Genomic DNA, 20000 nt, shown 5'->3' with positions numbered 1-20000 from the left:
TACGCTAAATTATATGTGTAGATACAGATGTAGCAATAAATATAATTTAAATAGAAATACAGTACAGTCATATTTCTGGTTACAGATGCTTCAGGTTGCGCGTTTTTGGGGTTACACACCACGCTGAACCCAGAAGTATCGGAATGGGTTACTTCTGGGTTTTGGTGCTCATGCATGCGCAGAAGCACTAAATCGCACTTTGCACATGCGCAGAAGTGCCGAATCACGACCCCCGCGTGTGCAGATGTGGTGCTGCGGGTTGCGAATGCTGCGGGTTACGAACGTGCCTCCCACACGGATCACGTTCGCAACCCAAGTGTCCACTGTACATCTCACTACAGTGGGGAAGACTGTGACCAGATAACCTGTGTGCCTGCTGTTCAAGTTCTAACTGCTGACTGGCAATGTTTGGGACCTTGCTCTCACTTTTTATGGTTCTTAATTTTTAAACTGGACGTGGACTGGGCAAACCTTCCAATAGAGAATTCCTTCAGACGGAGTTGGGGGAATGAGCAATGGTTAATGCTAGCAACAAAGATAATTCCCTGTATAAACCTACTCCCAGTAACAGTACCAAGCCAGTATTGGTCTGACAATGTGGTCCAACATCAAACAGCTGGAACTGAGAACTGAGTTATTAGATGATACTCCACAGTCTTGCATAGGGCCCATGTACATCATTTGAAACAGAAAATGAGAATGAGTGTAAAATATTGCCAAATCAGAATGGCAGGGTTGACTAAAATTTGGCTGGGGTCATCCTTTGTATAAAGAAGAAAAACTGCCACAGAATCTCTTATGGCACTGCTCAAATTCAACAGACTACAATTGCCTCCTGATGGTCCCATATAGACAATAAATTAATGCAGCATATTAATTTATTCAATGCAGCATATAATTAGCAGGATTCCCTATAATTCTAAATGTTATCACCTTTATCACAAAAATAAAGTGACCATCCCTGGTAGTGACTTGCACCTAAGGGTCAATGTGGCATAATGGATATACTGGGTTTAATTTCCCACCTAGCCATGAGGCTCACTGGATGTCCTTAAGCCTGCCACTATAACTTACTTTATTTCAGGTATATGTATGTTGCTTGTCATCAGAAAAGACTGCAAAGCGGCTTACAAAGAAGGCCAAAATTAAATAATATCATATATAATACATCAACTCTATAAAATAGGGTTCCCCACATCCAATAAGTTCCCACTCATTCAATACCCACACAAACTGCACACTTGTACATTGGCCATATTAAACCTGAACACATTCACCCACAGGTAATATACAAAACAATGCTGTAAAACATTGACAGGCAAATACTAAAACCAAATTTAATCTCACACTCCACCCACTCCAATAAAAATTGGCATGAAGTTCATTAAAATATTCACATTTACGTAGAGGTATCATGTATGGCTGAGGAAGTACACTCTCACCCTAGTCATCAGCCCCCCATTCCTAGCTCCCACCTGATTCATGGTCATAATCCAATATCTCCCATACCTGCACAATGCACTCACCCCAAGTGAGCACTGCCCATCCCCACACCCAGCCAAGGCAAAACATGGCTGTCCTATCACCGCTAAACAGTTGTGTCCTTTTTTTACAAGCTCAGTGGGCAGAGATGGAAAGTCCAACATCTTCTCCAATGTGTTGCCAGAGGATCCTGATCTCTGGGGTTGGTAAATTCAACAGGGACTTGAGTGTTCAAGGTTCATCCTCCACAGGGATGTGAGGAGTAAAAGGGCGGGTCACAGTGTTCACTGTCCTGAACTCCTCGAGAGAAGGGTTAGACAAAACTGTCAGAAATAAATAAGTACTTTGATGGTAATGAGACCTATCTAGCAGGTATGAGAATTGTAGAGAAAATTCAGCATTATTCTGCTGAGCTACTATGGCTGGGTTTATAAGAAGAAATGGGGGAGATGGGGAGAGGGAGACAAGAACATACATCCTTGGCTGTATTTACAGGTCACTTTTTACTTACTTTTATAAATCTAAGTCAAACCCTACTCATTATTCCAACAGAGGCTTTTAATTCTGTAATGCATATTTAAACAGCATTATTAAAAAACAATGTGCCAACTGCCATTGATGTGAGATGTCGGGCATTGCTCCTTTGAACCCATTATCATGTCACTGGACCTGTTAAATTTAGCTGTTTCTGTTGCTCTTAATTGGGTTGTGCAGCATGGAGCAGTAGAGCTTGGTCTCGGTTAATGCCATGAATTACAACAATCATATTCATTTTGCATAACAGATCCATAACAAGTAAACGCAGGTATTCAAAGTAAACGCAGGTATTCAAAACAGGGGTTTGCTTCAAAGTGTGCTAAAAAGGATATGAAGTTATAAGCTGATTTATGTATTTAATATCAAATAAATACACTTTAGTGGGTCTGTCTTTCTTCTGTTTACTCACACTATGTGTTGCTAGGTTGTATCTGCCTACATATTCCCAAAGAGGTCACAATCTTAGGTACCCTTATTCAGTGGGAGAAAGACCCATTGAACAACGAGGGATTTGCTTCTGAATAAAAGCCTAAGGTTGTGATACAAGTCTTTCTTCCTCCTGTTACTACTACAGTCCTGGAACTGTTCAACTCAGCCTTATCTCCATGGTTCTCTCCCCCACCCCACTTACCCTTTTCACTTAGAGGCCCAGATCCATTAAAAATCTGTGTTTTACTGTTGGTATGGTTCTCAAACAATCTGCCTCCCTAAGAAAACAGGTTTCGCCCTTTCATTTTCAAGTCAATATCAGTGCATGAGGAAAGCTGTTTTGCTATCACAGTTGTGTTTTTTTTTTTTGGGGGGGGGGGATATTGTACATCCACCCTGGCTGGCACTCTGGACCCACTACAAACCCACCAACCCAAGCTGCTGGTCTGTGTCATGGGTGTGCCCAAAACCATTGTCTCCACCACTCTTTCCCCCAGCACAAATAACTCCACCCCCAGATACCAGATTTTTTATTTTATTTTAGGAATTGTTTGTGTGACTGAAAGACGTATTTGAAGGCTGGGTCCTAGAGGTGAAACTAAAGGTAAAGGTAAAGGGACCCCTGACCATTAGGTCCAGTCGTGACAGACTCTGGGGTTGCGGCACTCATCTCGCTCTATAGACCGAGGGAGCCGGCGTTTGTTCGCAGATAGCTTCCGGGTCATGTGGCCAGCATGACTAAGCCGCTTATGGCAAACCAGAGCAGCGCACGGAAACGCCGTTTACCTTACCACTGGAGCGGTATCTATTTATCTACTTGCACTTTGACATGCTTTCGAACTGCTAGGTGGGCAGGAGCCGGGACCCCATCGCAGGGATTTGAACCGCCGACCTTCTGATTGGCAAGCCCTAGGCTCTGTGGTTTAAACCACAGCGCCACCCGCGTGAAACTAGACACAGCATTAAATATGTATTTGCATTTAAACAGCACATTTAAAAATAGCATCGACTGGAGGAAGTTGTTAATTGCCAGAGTAGCAGCTGATTAGGAAGTCCTGAGGAAAACCCCCCATCTGCAGCTCCTATTTGCATTGGGCGGAAATTCCCCATTGGCACCAGTTAAGAAAGCCTGAAGGACCATGTAGTGAATCAGGTTTTGGTGAAAAAGAAAGGAATAGGCAGCCAATGCTTACCTATCTCTCACTGTGGCATATGATTATGACACTACCAGGAGATAAGTCTTAATTTTGATTTGTTTGTGGGCAGGTTAGATGACCTTGCTTCACAGCAAGCGTTATCTATCCCACACTTTCCAGTGCATTTTCCTATCACTTTTCTTAGTACTTCTTAGTGATCTTTCAAGGAAGCAGATGGGTTGTGCAAGACCTCACAATGAACTATGATTGTACAACCTGAATTTACCAGTATGTGACTCAATCCACCTGAAAAGAGCGACAGTGCGGAAGTGCTGCATTACTCTTCTGTCTCCCCAACAGCCCACATCACTGCCAGTTACTGAGGGCGAAAAGCAAGGCAGCAGGAAGCTTGGTGTGGTTGCAACAGTCCCCCTGCTGCCTTGCCCCTCTCTCAGTAAACAGCAGCAATGTGTGGTGTTGGGAAGCCAGCAGAGCAACGCAGCCCCACCCACACTTAGTGGCCTGGTTTGCACATCATGGTAAGCAAAACTATGTCTTACTGGGAGCATGTGAACATGATGATTCTTGAAGTGGAGCCAAGCAGAAAGGGCCAATAAGGAGCAAAGCAGTTGCAATTTCTTTTCTGGGAGCCAGAACCTTCATGCTATGCCATAATTTGTGTTACCTGCAAACACAGCCAGTATAGGACAGCCTTATACATTGTTTTTTATTGCACGCCTCAACTGGGTGGAAGGAGCATAAATGAACCATACTAGTACAATACTTGTTGTTAAAGGAATATTGAGATGTTATTAGTATTTGCAATAACAAGTGAAGCAGTGAAAACAACCGTAACTTCAACATGGATAGTTTAGTTTTGTAATAATGTTAGGAAAAACAAATGGTTACTTCAGTTACCTTCTTGCAAAAAAACCCCAAAACACAGCCTAAGCCAAGAAATAAATTAATTACAAATTGTACTAAAGGTTTTGGACCAAGCTGAAGCTGTTACAAATGCATCATTTTAAAAAATGGTAATTATTCTGGGTGGGTGGAAAAAAACCTGGCACATATTATTTCCTTAAGTAAAACATAAGAGAGAACAGATGTTGTGATGACTGATGTTTCTTTTTGGCCTTCTTTCTTTAAAGGTATTTGGCCCATTGCAAATAATCTGAATGCAACATTTTATCTCTGAATTGTTATCATGTTGTTACCAAGCTGAGGAGAAAACATGTTTTGAGGAAGAGCTAGGATGCTGTGGCAAAATGTCAAGAGTCTGCAAAAAGCAAAGGTGAACGGGGGTGGGTGGCAATGAAATCTGAGTAAAAAACCATAAATGTAAAGAAACACCAGGACTTCTGGTCTGAGGTGGAATGAGAAAAATGACCAAAAGACAAAGATAGGAAACCAAAATCTGGAAGTAATTATGGTCAAGTGAAGACAACTGAATTCCATATTACCTTGGTGGACGTCTGTAAAGGCAGTTTGAGGAGGTATTTTGGTAAGGTTTACTTTTTGGAGCTTAGCAACATAAATTTGTTGTCACTGAACTATTAAATAAAAAAGACACATGTTGGCAGAGAGTTTGCAGCGCAGGGATGGAACTGATTAAGGGACAGCCTATGAAATAATAGCTTAAATGGCCCCTCTGCAGGATTTTAATATCCCATGACAACACTCAATTGTCAAATTCAGCTAGAGTGTCCAGGATGCTACTAAAATTAAGCCAGAAAGTCGTAGATTTATTCTGGTTTTTTTCTTCTTCTCTTCAGTTAAGCACAGGAAATGCCAGTAAGCTGTGAGAATATAAGCAAAAAAATAAGAAAGCATGGGGGCGGGGGAGAAGGATGGCCTACACTTTTAAAATAAATTTTCTGCCATTAAATCTACAACAAATGTCTCTCACCTACACACGATAAAGAGGCAATGTGGGATTTTAATTGGACTTTTGGCTTTTCTTCATTTGATTTGAACCTAGGTAGAATTTCAAACAATAATACTGGAACACCTGGTTAACACGTTAGATGATACGTATAGTTGTAAATTGTGGTTTTAATAGGTGCTCACTGGGGGATTTAAAAGGGTCCCATTGTTCAGCTTGGCAGATATTAAAAAAAAAAAGTTCATGAACTACTGGGATTTTAAACCTGCTGGCATGATTTTAATATGCTTCAAAGAATGTAATTTGATAATTTGCCCAAACTTGTGCCCAATTTGTGAACAGAGTATCTAATGACCATGTTATGTCATTAAAATGCCCTGATAGAGAAATAGCCATAACATTCTGTTTTAAATTTATTACAACAATCCACTTTAATGAACAGCAACAGTTACTGAAATCCGATAATCATCATACTATACATACATAATGAAAGAAATGCATAAGCCAGTTCAGAAATGAAATATAAGTACATACTTCATATATATTTGAATGGTAAGAAAATGGGAAGAAAAACAAGCTATGTATATTATTATTATTATTATTATTATTATTATTATTGCAAGTGAGTATACTGAAGTGCAGGAAATCTGAAGCTTTTAGCCGGTGAGGAAAGAGTGGCAGGGAATGAGAGGATTCAGCCCTCTACCTATGCCCTGCTTGATAGAGGGCGGCCACAAGTCCTGCTTTACAGAGAGCAGTCCTCTGTTCTAAGGGCTGCCTTATTCGAGGCCATTCTAAAGACAAAGAACCATGAGAAATTGTAGAAGGGGCCTTGAAGTTGCCCTCAAGAGGAGAATTTGTTCAGCAGACCTAGTAGGCACACAGGTGACCTAGTTGCAGTCTTCCGCAATATGGTGAGGTGTTAAAGGTAAAGGTAAAGGGACCCCTGACCATTAGGTCCAGTTGTGACTGACTCTGGGGTTGCAGCGCTCATCTCGATTTATTGGCTGAGGGAGCCAGCTGAGGTGTTACAATGTCTAAATTTGCATTAGGCATATAAATTAGCATATGCAGGCTTAATGTGAATATGTACCCTATTTCCCCCTCTTTTTGGGTGATGCCTTTCTGGCAATGTGTAAGTAGCCACTTTTGCATTTTTAAAGAAAACAAATCGTTTAAAAAACGCCCCAAGCCTTCAAGGTTCTCTTTGCCAAATCCTGGTAGCCCTGCGCCAGAACTTCCCACTGCTCAGAGAAATGGAGACTGCATAACAATCCTTCTTCATCGTGATATTTACATATGGATTTTGAGCTGGAAAATGGACCCCTGAATCAACTCACACAAAAACTAAAAAAAAAAAAAAAATATTACAGCAAAACCCAGTTAAAAGATAATAAAGTGATAACATTAATAAGACATAAACAGCAATGGGAGGCAATGATTTTTTTTCAGATTAAAAGCTAGGTCAAATTAAAATAAAGCATTCACAAGCTGCTAAAAGCTTTATAGTGAAGAAGCCAATAGAAGCTCTCAAGGAAGGGAGGCAGAGCAATGCCTGTGTGGTTGAATGCATTGGGCATGCAGGATTATATTAGACGGGGCAATCCTTCAAACATTCTCTGGTCCCATACCTACTTTGAGGTTTTACTGCTTTGTGTTCTAGTGTTGCCCCCCACTCTTTATTCCTACCCCTCTCATTTGATTTGGATTTATCCTTTCTGGGACAAATCTGATAAGTTAAAAAAACAACAATCCTGTTGCAAGCAACTCATTTATTATAGCACAACAACCCATTTACAGTATTGAGCTCCCAGTTTGGAAGCATCCGCTGTCGTCTAGGTCTGTTGGAATTTGCGATAGTGAATTCAAAATCTTATGCATTCATACTTATATAAATGCTGTGTGTCCTAAGAACTCAGTTATAAGGACTCCCTAGTGTGCTGACAGTAACTGAAACGGGACTTGTTACTGGAGTTCTTATGGAGGTTAAACTCCCACTGAACTGTAAATTTCCTTTTAAAAAAAAGTCTGAACAACCTGCTAATAGCTTTTATAACAATTTTGTCCTTATTTTATATCTCATTTTATTATATTTTATTCTAACTAATATAGTTTAGATGAACTGTTGATCTTTTGGCGTCTTATGCAAAACAAACCTACCAAACCTTTCAAGGTTCACTGCTACGTACCTACACATACTAACTAAAACTCCTGGTGCAAAATGCTATACGACAGAAAGGTCTCTATAGGTCCCTTGTAAAAAATCTTTTGCATGCCCCAAGAGTGTCTTATTCATTTCAACAGGAAATGCCAAGGGAATTTGTAGGTAGGCTGTACTTGTTTGGGTCCCCCCCCCACCAACCCCCAGAGCCAGCATTCAATATCCGGGGGGGGGGGGAGAGAGAAAGGACATGATTTATAATAATGCTCTAAAAACTCTTCAATTTTTATACTTCTAATACTGAAACAACATAGTGTGTCATTTTAACTAGCACAAGAATACATCGTAATATGTAATTTGCTTATGTTTTCCTGGGCTTTGACCATTAAATAAGGTAGTTGGGAAGATTTTGGAGATTCTGTCAATAGCAAAGCTGCATGTTCTGGTGGGCTGTCTGTTCCTTCAGACTATAGCAGAGGATGAAAAGAGACTTTAGGTGAGACCAGATTAAGGAGGTTGGGGTTCCTGCTGCTGTTTCCAAAATACCCTTCCTTCCCCCCAAAAGGAACATATGAAATAAGGTACCATAAAATAAGTTTTATGGCATTTAAAAGACTAACCAATGTATTATGGCACGAGCTTTTCTGTACTAAAAAAAAAGGCACAGTGGAGCCTTTGGATTTTACAACCATCAGCAAAACACAAACAAAAAGCAGTTTGACAACCTTGATAAACAAAAAGAAGATACTTTAAGCCTACACAGTTTAGTATTTTAAACTCATGATTTTTGCTCACTTCCTGCTTTGGGCCAATCACCAACTCTTAGCCATCTGTCATGGATGCTTTAGCTGAGATTCCTGCATTGCAGGGGGTGGGACTATATGACCCTTGGAGCCCCTTCCAACTCTACGATTCTGTGATTCTACCTCACATGGCGGTTTCAAGATATAGAAAGGAGGTATAAAATAGCTGCAGAAAGAGGACTTCAGCTTGTATCAGATTTTGGTTCTATTAACCAGTGTGATGCATCTTTGTACTATAAAGGGCCATCTTTTCTGCTTCAACCAAAGTTATTCTGGCCTGTTTATTATGTGCTTTATTTGCATGAGTCCTATTTGTATTCGACTGAGATTACTCTTAGGTTACCGCCCACAAGGAACTGAGTCCTAAGAATTGTTTCTTAGCCTTGTAGCCACTGGGGGTTATGGAAATTGGAAATATCTGCTTCTATTTTTCAGTGGGCAAAATGGACCCATGTGTTGGGTGGCTGAGACATTTAGGTTTTCAGCTGCCTCAGCCCATTAGAGCTCTCAGAAGATCTCACATTCTCCTGCAAGATCTCATGTGAGCTGGCCAGAAAGGCTAAAACTTCTCTTCCCATAGGAGCAACTTCTAGGGGCCAAGGTCCCTTGTCTCCCCCCCCCCCAATAAAATATTCGAGGGGGCTGCCCGGCAGAGTTGAAGGGAGGGCACTGCATCATTGGTAAAAAAAATATCATTGCTAAAAGTAACATGCTGGGAGAGGGAATTGGATGCATGACCTGTGACATCTGTCCTCAGGTTTATTTTTTCTCTCCATGGATATATTTGGCAGAAGAGCCAGGATCTCTCCTCACCACAGAAAGGCAGCCATTTCTCTCAAGAAATCTGCCTTCTTTGATTCCAACACATCTTCCATTACATCTCTTCTTACAAATCAGTGAAGTCCCCCTTGTCTCCTGTGCATAACACTGTCCCATCCACTTGTATCTTCCTTTTAATAGGGCTATTTTATTTTCACCTGGAAACTAAATTCTAATGGGAAAACCTTATTGTTTGACATTGGAATACCAAAGGCCTGCATAGATATACCACCAAATGATCATGGTAGGATTAAATAGATTTTTATTTTTCTCCCCATTCCAACCACCAATGGCTGGCCAAAAATGCAGTCTTTCTTACTTCCCTTCCCCGCTCCCACTTTTATAGTAACAATAATTTAAAATGGTATATTCAGTGAAGTGAAAAGAAAAAGGATTGCACCCAAATTACAGTGCAGTACAAGAGAATTTAATTAAGAATATACACATTAGAATTTCAGTGGGATCTTCTATTTAATGTTACTTTATTAAGCCTTCTATCAAACCCTTTTTTATGTATATCAGTTGATATACAATTAATCTGTTCTCTTGTGAGGAAAAAAAATAGCACCTGAGGTGGATGAAAAGTGTCAGATTATAATAATTATAAGCAGCTGTTCATTTGGAATCACCTCTGGCCTACATGGGGGATGCTGTGAGTTACCACTCCTCACAACAGCCCACCTCATTAGACTTGACCTTCCCAGCTGGGGATTTCATTTGTGTTTTTTTTAATGGATTTGTATACTGCAAATCATAACACCTCATGAAGACTGGCTCTTTGTTGCAATAACAGAAGAGAGCAATAGATTTATTAAAAAAAAAAAAAAACCACCCCACCCCAAATCTGCAGCTACTGTAAATTGGTCAGATACAAGTGGTAATGCGGGTAACTTTTCAGAGCTGCTGCCCGTGTGGCAATCTAGATTGTGACGATGCCTTATCTGAGACAACGTTTGAGAGGAAGCCTCTTGGAGCCATTTCTACTACAATTAGTAGAATAAATAAGTTCTGCCAGACTTTTTAATGCATTTGCGAGCACAGGGGCTGTTTCTTCATGGCACCACCTTTGGCAGGGTGACCATAGCTGTGCAAGAAAACCTGCCAACAGCAAAAAGAGAGCCTCCACAAAACATAAGCAGGCATCATTTGAGCCAAGCTTCAGTGGGGTTTAGTGCTGGAATGCATTTCAGAAGGACTGGGTTTAGAAAAAGTGTGTCTTTGGACATGTATAGAATTCCAGAACTACCGCCAGCCTGGTCGAGCAACTTCCAAACAAACACAGTCAATCCCCTCTGCAGTGAGTCTGACCTTCCAGATCTTCTGGAATCCCACCGCCTCCAATTTTTGAAATTATGAAGCACCCGGCATCAATGTATCGCAAATACGAATCTGAGAATGTATGCACACACATTCTAGCCTGTGGAAATTAAAGCAATATGCACGTACAGACTTATAGAGAAAATTAAGAGGGTGGTTTTTTTTGAGCTTCTCAACAATATATCTGGTTTCTTTCCCCCCTCCATTTATGTTTGTAATAAACTCACTCTCATACAATTAGCCTCAATTGTTTTTATATCTTCTGAGGCAATAATATAGGCAGTCTGGGGAATACAGTAGTAATCCACATACCTGTGTTCATTTACCCAAATCACTATGGTTACAGCCAGGGCAAATTGTTTACTGTGAGAATCTTTGGAGCCCCTTTCCAGATACTAATGACCTTTCTGTTCATCCAATAACATCAACAAACCAGGGAGGCTGCCCACACCATTAAAGCCAATTGCCTCTCAAGTTACTGAGGGACTTGTGCTTTTCCTCATTTATTTTCTCTCATCTGATGTAACTCACATGCCACTTTCTTGTCTTTAAAGAAGGGGAAAAACTGTGGATTATTGATTTGCTTCTGAACAGAAGACCAACCTAAAAGCCCCAATGAATTGTCACTCATTATTGAAATTACTGAACACTAATTAAACTGGCAGCTCAAATCCCAGCAGGCCACACTCATCTGAAGCTGAAATTCAGACACTTGGACAGTGGAAGAGAGAAAGCGTTAGCAAGCACCAGGATTGTAATAAGCTTTGCATTAATTTTTGTTTCTTAAAGGCACATGCAGGGTTTGCACACCCAACATGCTACCTGTATATATAAAAAAGGTTAAATTCACAAAGCAGCTCTGCCTAAGTTCTTTTCGGTAGGTACTGTTGCAAATTAGTTGCCTGGAATCTCGAAACAAAACAAAACCCTGTTCTTTTCACTGTAATAAACAAAACAGGAAAAGGAAAGACAGTACAGCATTAAAGAGGAAGGCAGTACATGAACACCGGCTAATGATTAACACCGGCTAAAAGACACTGGTAAAGCGAGTGTAGGAGAGCTTAAAATTCAAATTGGCTAGGTGGAAGGAAACTGAGTCAGAATATATAAATAATCACATCACTTGGATGGAACTTCTCGAGCAATAATAAATGCTAAAGATCATTTAGAATTCATAGAGCCCAATTTAGGGGGGAAAAAATCTTTGGCCCATTTTCACAGGATGCCCAAGCTACCTATAAATTATGCATGTCCACAGCTAATCAATGGCCTCCCCCTCCCCCCTCCCCTCCTCACACACACTTTCTAAGCAGTAACTCTTCATTTGTTCAACTTCAAAGGGGGCAGAGCAAGAAGGAAAGGGACTAGTCTAAGCATTTAATTTAAAGTAGATGCAGAGGACTCATATCTGAAAATAGATTGGGGAGAAAAGGCCAAGAGATGGGAAGGAATACAGGAATTTGGAGGCAGCCTGAAGTGTGAAGCAGCATCTTCGGTTTATAGAAGAGAAAGAACTGTTGGGGAGGGGGAGAGAAAGCACAACAATTGGAAATAAACTGTTATTGTTTCAGTTTGGGGGTATTTTTCTCTGGCATGGCACGTCAGACACCAGTGTTGCCGTAGAACAAGAAACTGTTGGACGACTGCTACCAATGGCATACCATCATGGTGGAGGTTCCTGCCTAGGAGACTTCACCAAAAAGAGGAGAAAGATTTTTTGTTTTGTTTTGTTTGGAAAGGCCTGTGTGTGTGTGTGTGTGTGTGTGTGTGAGAGAGAGAGAGAGAGAGAGAGAGATTTGGGCATTGCTTCTACTGTTTCGGGATTTGAGCTCTGACTCTATGGTTTTGTTACAGTTCTTCATGTGGATTTTAGTGTTTTGAATTACTTAGGGTTGTTTTAAATGGTTGCAATGATCTGGAATGGTGGCATCTTCAGATCTGGAATCATCGTTAGTTATTCGTTATTAAAAACTGATTGCACAGCACTTTAAGATAAATGCCACTTTTGTGTCCATTTCCTTATTTTGTAACATGCAAGTTCATCAGATGGTGGCTGGTGCTATAGGTAAGCACCAATAACTGAAACATTTTGCTTCCTGAGGCAAAGGACAACATGGCACCCACAACCACAGTCCCATGTAAAGAACTGGAAATTATTTCCATACTGCTAACAGGATAGTGTCTTCTACCACACCTGAAGGCAACAGACTGGCTTGAAGGACACAGGGCAAACCATGTGACAGACACGCATGTCTGTATAGGGGGATAAAAAGGATCAGAGGGGCCTGCCACCACTGCCCCCTTGCACCTGCCACCTGAGGCAGTCAGCAAATGTTTGGGCTGGACCTGCAGTTGGTACCTCCCACCTGAAAGGGAATCAAGGACTAATTGGATATGATAGAAGTTTCCTTGTAGCAACTACAAAGAAGAAGCAGTGTAAGACCTATCATCCTATCAAACAACCCTACCTCAGCAGGCTTTTAATAGTTAGATTTCTATCTTTATTGGTTGGATTTTTAACTTCTATTTCATCCATGTGGCCATGGGAGAGGAAATCACAAAAACATATTCTTTATCATCATCATCATCATCATTCTGTATCTCATTAACATTGGCCAGCACCTTTACCAGAAGATTAAAAAGATGGCTAGATAATGAGCCAGAAGAAAATCCCATTAAACACAATAGGGCTTACTTTCAAGTGAGCATGCACAGGGTTGGGCTATTAATGGGCTTGTTTTCCTCACGCAAACCATAATGTAAATCTGTGTAATGGTGATTCTTAAGTGCCTTCCAATCCATTACTGCAGAAGAGCCATCCAGATGTAATAGGATCTGTGCAAACTGGTTTCCAGGTGCCCTGCATTGTTAAGTGTGTTCCATACTTTAGGAAACCACATCTGCATGGAGGTTTGCAGAAACACAGTTTCAGTAATTGATCTTGAAGCCCTGGAGCTTTTGGCACATCTCAACAAGGCATTAAATTTTTTTATAAGGCATGTGTACAGAAAGCATGTAAAAATGTGAGGCTGTTCAGGTTTCCCAAGCAATATAAAGCTTTGGATAGTGTTTGTATAATCTTAGCACATTATAAAGAATAACTACTTAATCACCATAGATCTATCACCTTTCCCTATGCAAATATATATTTGCATTTACACACACACACACACTGCTTTCAAGAAATTACTCATAGGTGCTAGAACTAAGGAAGTCAGAGCCATGGCTTTTCGAATGGGGGGAAAGAACATTTAAACAGTTGCATATATTTTAAGCATGCCCAGATTGAGCAAGATTGGCCAAACCTCAATTTCTGAACTTCTTTTGAAATAAGGTATCTTGAAAATGGTAATAAGAAAGAGGGTTCCATGAACATGCACAGAGTGGAAGGGGCTATTTTTCAGGGGGTGGGGAGAAAGTTTGCATATAATTGGGGGGACTTGTTTTGAGTAGTGTCAGTGCATTTCCTCAAGTGTCATTCCAAGGTGCATTGTGGGTGGAGGAGGATACAAGTCACCCAAGGTGGTGATGGTAAAATTAAGTTTAAAGGGAGGGGGAAGGTTTAAAAAGCATAGTTGCCAAATAACTCTCTTCTAAAACATTGCAAATTCCTGTCCTGAAATTCTCCTTCCCTTTGTGAACCTGCTTTCCCCTTACACTGCTGAAATTTTCAACCAAGTTTATCAAGTAGAATTTCAGATTTAGTGTTAGTTATGACAATATTATTTGAGTTTAGGGAGAGAACCACAAGTTTCTCTTCTGGAGAACCGTAAGTTTCAAAAACAAGAATTGAAAGAATCAAGCAAACCACCAAAAAGAAAAAGAACGAACACTTCCCTTTGGTATTCCGGTAAATTTGGGTGGACTTGTAAACTACGCACAAGTTGAAGCAATTGCATGACTTCTTCAGCATGTGCTGAACCTGGCACAGTCTCACTAAACCTGCTATATGCACATGCCAGTTTGGTTGTGTGAATTGGCTCTGAAAGTGTGAATTTCCTTTCGCGTACCGCTACTGTGACATTTTAGCAAGGATGGATTTCCATGGACATCTGCCATATATGAAATGATCATGGTGCAGCAGTGTAGTTATATGCCATCGTTTTATTGCAGCTAGGAGGGAGAGTGGTTACTAAGCCACAGTGCAATAATTCCAACCTTCTTTTGCAAGACATGTTCAAGGGGAAAATAATTTCCATATGTTGGCACTGCATCTTGACTTTTATATGGGTCAAAGGGACATTTATTCCCCAAGGTCATGTTTGGTTTCCCTTTTTTAAAAAAAGCTACATTCCCTTAAAATCCTGGAGTCATCACTTTAAACAGCTCTAAGCAAAACTATTAATGCTCTAAACCTTTATTTTTATTTAAAAGAGTAAACCCTTCAGCCTTGAATATTTAGTAGGATTCTGTCAAAGAGGAGATTTCTTTCCCAATATGACCTATCACAATATTAACTCATCAATAAATAATAAGAGGAAGAGCACATGATTTAACAGACGCTGAAGCTTCTGATAGCTGCCATTACAAGTGGGTCTACCTTATGACTGTCTGGAGTGCTTTTAGAAATGGCCAGTTGCCTTGTTAGATAGAAGAAATAAGGAAAACAGAAACTGAATCGGTCATTACTAATATTCTTTACATCATGCATTTTGTTGTGCTGATCCATTAACCAATATACTGAACAGAGTGTAGGGATAGGGCTTATCATGCGGCCTAGGACCCTTGTACCTACGGGACTGCCTCTCCTGGTATGTCCTGTGAAGGATGTTAAAGTCCACAAATAACAACACTTTGGAGGTCCCAAGCCGCAAGGTAACCACCTTGGTCTCAACTAGGGCCAGGGCCTGAGAAATTGAAACCTAAAGTCCGAGATTGGTTACATTATTACCAGATTAATGAAACTTTTAAGCAGGACAGAAAACTAGGATTTCAGAAGGAGAGGTCAAAGTTAGAAACAGAATTGCTAGAACCCAATACTAAGAATTTGTCTAGAATGTATAATCTGCTGCTAAAATGGAACACACAAGATGAAACGGTTAAATCAGCCATGATTAAGTGGGCACAAGATATCGGCCATGATATTATGTTTGCTGACTGGGAGCAGTTATGGACCACAGGTATTAAATTTACGGCATGTAGTGCCCTGAAAGAGAACTTAATGAAAATGATCTATAGGTGGTACATGACCCCAGTCAAGCTAGCAAAGATATATCATTTGCCCAATAACAATTGCTGGAAGTGTAATGAATGTGAAGGAACCTTTTATCACCTTTGGTGGACCTGCCCAAAGATTAAGGCCTACTGGGAAATGATCTATAATGAAATTAAGAAAATCCTTAAGTGGACATTTGTAAAGAAACCGGAGGCTTTTCTCCTGGGCATGGTCGGCCAATTGGTACCAAAGAAAGATAAGACCTTTTTTATGTACGCAACAACAGCAGCAAGAATCCTTTTGGCGAAGTATTGGAAGACTAAAGAATTACCTACTCTGGAAGAATGGCAGACCAAGGTGACTGAATTTATGGGACTGGCAGAGATGACCGGCAGAATCCGTGACCAGAGGAAAGAGACAGTGGAGGAGGACTGGAAAAAATTTAAAATCTATCTTAAAAATTGTTGTAAAATTTCGGAATGTTAAGATGTCAGGGGATTGGACACAAAGAATTACAGCTATAAATCGAAATTTATAAAGCAGAAACTCTTTTTAAAGAGAACTAAATATAAAAATGGGATGAAGAATTGCTAAAAATTTTGAAATTTGGATGCAGTGAAGGGGAGGTTTGGGGAAGTCGCATTATGTTTGTTCGTTTTTTGTTTATGTTGTAAAATCAATAAAAATTATTATAAAAAAAAAATCAACTAGGGCCAGGGCCTTTTCAGTACTTGCCCCGACTTGGTGGAACACTCTGTCATAAGAGACTAGGGCCCTGTGGGACTTGACATCTTTCCACAGGGCCTGCAAGACTGAGCTGTTCTGCCTGGCCTTTGGTTTGGAACCCTTATGTTTCCCTCCCCTTGTGGTTTTGATTTATGGGCTACTATTAAAATGAGGCTGCATTTTAAATTGTATTTTAACCCATATTTTAATAAAATGGTTTTTGGTTTTTTTTGTTTCCCCCCATTATGTTTTATCATAATTTTATTGGTGTTAGCCACCTTATTATTATTATTATTATTATTATTATCATCATCATCATCATCATCATCTTCATTATCATTATCTTCCCCCTAATGAAAGATCTGCTCCCATCAAGGAGGACAGGCTGCAACAGCCACTGTCTTCTGCTCACTGTCCATTGACTCAGCATCAAATGGCACTCTGTGGATAATAATCCACATACTAATATGGGTGTTCCCTAAATGATGAGCGTTGGAGACACTATAGCACCCTTTGAAAATACAAAAAAGTACCTTGTGCTGTGAAGGAGGCTGAGGAGCACTAGACAAAGTGGGTAGGCTACATTTGGTGACATGGGAGAAGTCAGTGGGAGGTGTTTTGTCAGACTACTATTCCATTTAATGAAGTACTGACCAAGCTTATTGTTGAAGTTCTGTTTTTAAAGAGGAAGTCACTGTCCATTGACTCAACGATGGAGCATCCAAAGGATCCAAGATTCAATCCTTAACATCTCCAAGTAGGGCTGAGACCTTGGAGAGTGCTACCTGTGGACAATTGTACATAATACTGAGTTAGAAGGACCAGTAGTCTCCTCTGACATAAAGCAGCTATTTGGGATCTCTAAACTCTCAGTTGGGTTTCACCACCATCACCACTGGTCTTGCCAGCTAGAAAGGACAGGGGTCATCTGCCAATGAGCTACTATATCCTCCAAAAATGTGTACTGTGCTAAAATGATGTTTAGTGCTGTAGGTGATTGAGCATAGATTGAGTTCCCAAAAAGTGGAACAATGGTATTTTAAACCAACCATGTACTAAACTCATTATATTAACTTAACACATTCACTGCCTTCCTTTATTGTGTTTTCTTTTATTTATGGAAATACTGTATTGTTTAATATTTTGAAGTAATTTTATATAAAGACCTTTCTCTCAAGTAACAACAAATAACTAGGCTGAGCCTGCCCCACTGTGTACTGAACAATGTAGTTCTACTACAGAATCTCTGCAGATTTCATATATGACATCAGTTGTGGGGCAGGTGGTTGTGGCCTGACTGAAATGTCCTCATGGGCCTCAGTCTCACAGGATGGAGGTTCCCAATACCTGAATTATAGTGAACTAAATTCACAGAAACACATTAAAATGTCAGCTACAATTTAGCCTTAATTTATTTATCATTATTATTTACAACCTTTAGAAGACAACTGAAGGCAGCCCTGTATAGGGAAGTTTTTGAATGTTTAATTATGTTTTCATATATGTTGGAAGCCACTCAGAGTAGCTGGGGCAACCCAGTCAGATGGGTGGGGTACAAATATTATTCTCATCCTCATCCTCACAAAAGTCTCAAGCCTAATTCAAATCTACCCATAAGCACATCACCCAGGAAACAAACCCTGTACTTTTGCTTACATATTCATATTCATAGATGTATTATCCTAGATATACATACACAGGTGGTCTTGGATAATCACTTAATAAAGACTCATAGCTGTTGAACTTGAAAATTATTTTATCTTTATCTTGACTCTCTTAAAGAGGTAATTATTTTATTCCCACATTGCTTTTTAAAAAAATGGCAGCACTCTTTCAGAATTCTATGAGTCACTTGCATGGAAACTGCAGAGCTGTTGCATTTGATTGGCTTTCTTGGCCCTTACAAACAATTTACATCTGTAGAGACAGGAATTTCAACCATTTCAGAAAGCCTGCAGCATTTACAATCCCCGCAGCTCTAATTGAAAGCTGAGCTGTAGCCATTTTCACTTTCCAAAGTTCAAAGAGAAATCCACTATTTAGAAACCAGTGGTCAAGAACTGTTGCCCAGAGAACAATGAAACTCTGGGACCTAATGCATTGTTAAAAGACATGGGAATTAATAAAGGTCTGCCCTCTCAGAAAAGAGGGAAAAAGTTGGGCCTTCACTCTACTCAAAAAAGGAAAGTTTTATCAACCCCCAGAGGTTTCACATCTCTATTATAGAAGGACTAGATTGTAAAATTTCGCCTGAGCTCATTAGTTATGGGAACTCCCAAGCTCTGCAGAGAAAAACATGGAATGTAGTAGCTCTTTATGAGTTAACTGCTTGCTTCCTTGCCACTGCTACTAGTTCAGGCTGTTTCATTTGAAAAACAACACCGTATACCTTCCTTTAAGATTAAGGATATGCTATAGCGGAACCATTTCAGGTTCCATTCAAGCCTACATCACATGTCACAAAATAATAATAATACACTGTGGTCTCATTCAGACATAACACTAAGCCACAGATCATAGCCACAGAAGTGAGCCTGAGAAAGCCTCATGGTCATGTGCTCCCATCTCCCCCGCTGGTATAGCCCCAAGGAAGAGATCAGAAGGATTTTATTTCATTTTTAACCAAGCACAGGTGCCGTCTCTCCTCCTGCAGCTCCCAGCAACTTGAATTCAGGAGCATTTAGCCTCTAGCCACGAAGGCAGAGCGTTGCCATCATGGCTAGTAGTACTTTGTCTAATCCTCTTTTAAGCCCATCCAAGTTGGTAGTCATTACTACCATTAAACCAAGTAGTACCTTCTTTTATCTGCCCTGAATCCTGCAACATTCAGTTCCATTGGATGTCCATGAGTTCTAGTGTTGAGAAATGGGAGAAAAACTGTTCTTTATCCACTTTGTCAAATAATATGTGGTGGTAACAAGAAAATAATCTTTGTGACATATTTCACCATTGAAGGCGGGGTTGTAAGTCATAAGTTGAAACTTGCATGCAGTTTACTTTGCAATGCCTTCTGGAATGTGTTGTTTTTGTATTGCAGATGTTTTGGGTTGAGGAGTATGTGAAAAGTTGGACCACTGGCAAAACCAATAAAATATATATACATTCCTGCCAAATCTGAACAAAGGAGAAAGCCAGCATTTTTGTCCCAATTTTCTAGCAGCAAACATAATTTATTTTCTTTCCAAGCTTTTATTTCTATTGTTTGCCTGATATTAAACTTTTGCCTAATATTAAACTAGGGATGACTAGCCCTTTTCAGCCAGAGGGCCACATTCTGTGCCAGAAGGAGAACTCATACTTTACAAAGCAAAAAGAGAGGGGCAGGTCTTCCAAAATGGCTGTGTATGTTAGGTCTGGTTGATACTTCCAGGTTCTCTACCCCTGGTTTAACCCCATATAGAACCAATGTAAACTATCTTATGGCTTCTGGGGAGGGGACAGAAAAGAACTAATATAGCAATACAAAGGTAAGACTGTGGGCAGCTTACAGTATGAAACAGATTTGTAGCTTGTGTATGGACTGCTTGCTTTGCACACAAAGTACTAAAAG

At 40.2% G+C, this 20000-nt stretch overlaps 1 protein-coding gene across 3 annotated transcripts in view; it reads right to left on the bottom strand.

Moving 5' to 3' along the window:
- The window catches only part of LOC309342613 (uncharacterized protein), a 96084-nt gene extending 76727 nt beyond the window's left edge, over window positions 1-19357 (bottom strand). For all 3 annotated transcript variants that reach the window (XR_014156907.1, XR_014156908.1, XM_081863352.1), the window contains exon 1: window positions 19246-19357. Coding sequence is in view for 1 of the 3 variants with exons in the window: in XM_081863352.1 (XP_081719478.1) it covers window positions 19246-19286 (41 nt within the window). In the remaining 2 variants the exon portion in view is untranslated. The remainder of the gene's footprint in view (window positions 1-19245) is intronic.
- Between the last annotated feature and the right edge of the window lie 643 nt (window positions 19358-20000).

The sequence above is a fragment of the Podarcis erhardii genome (assembly GCF_964252035.2).
Source record: "Podarcis erhardii genome assembly, chromosome: 5".
Lineage (NCBI taxonomy): Eukaryota > Metazoa > Chordata > Lepidosauria > Squamata > Lacertidae > Podarcis > Podarcis erhardii.
This window is presented reverse-complemented; position numbering and strand designations above follow the sequence as displayed.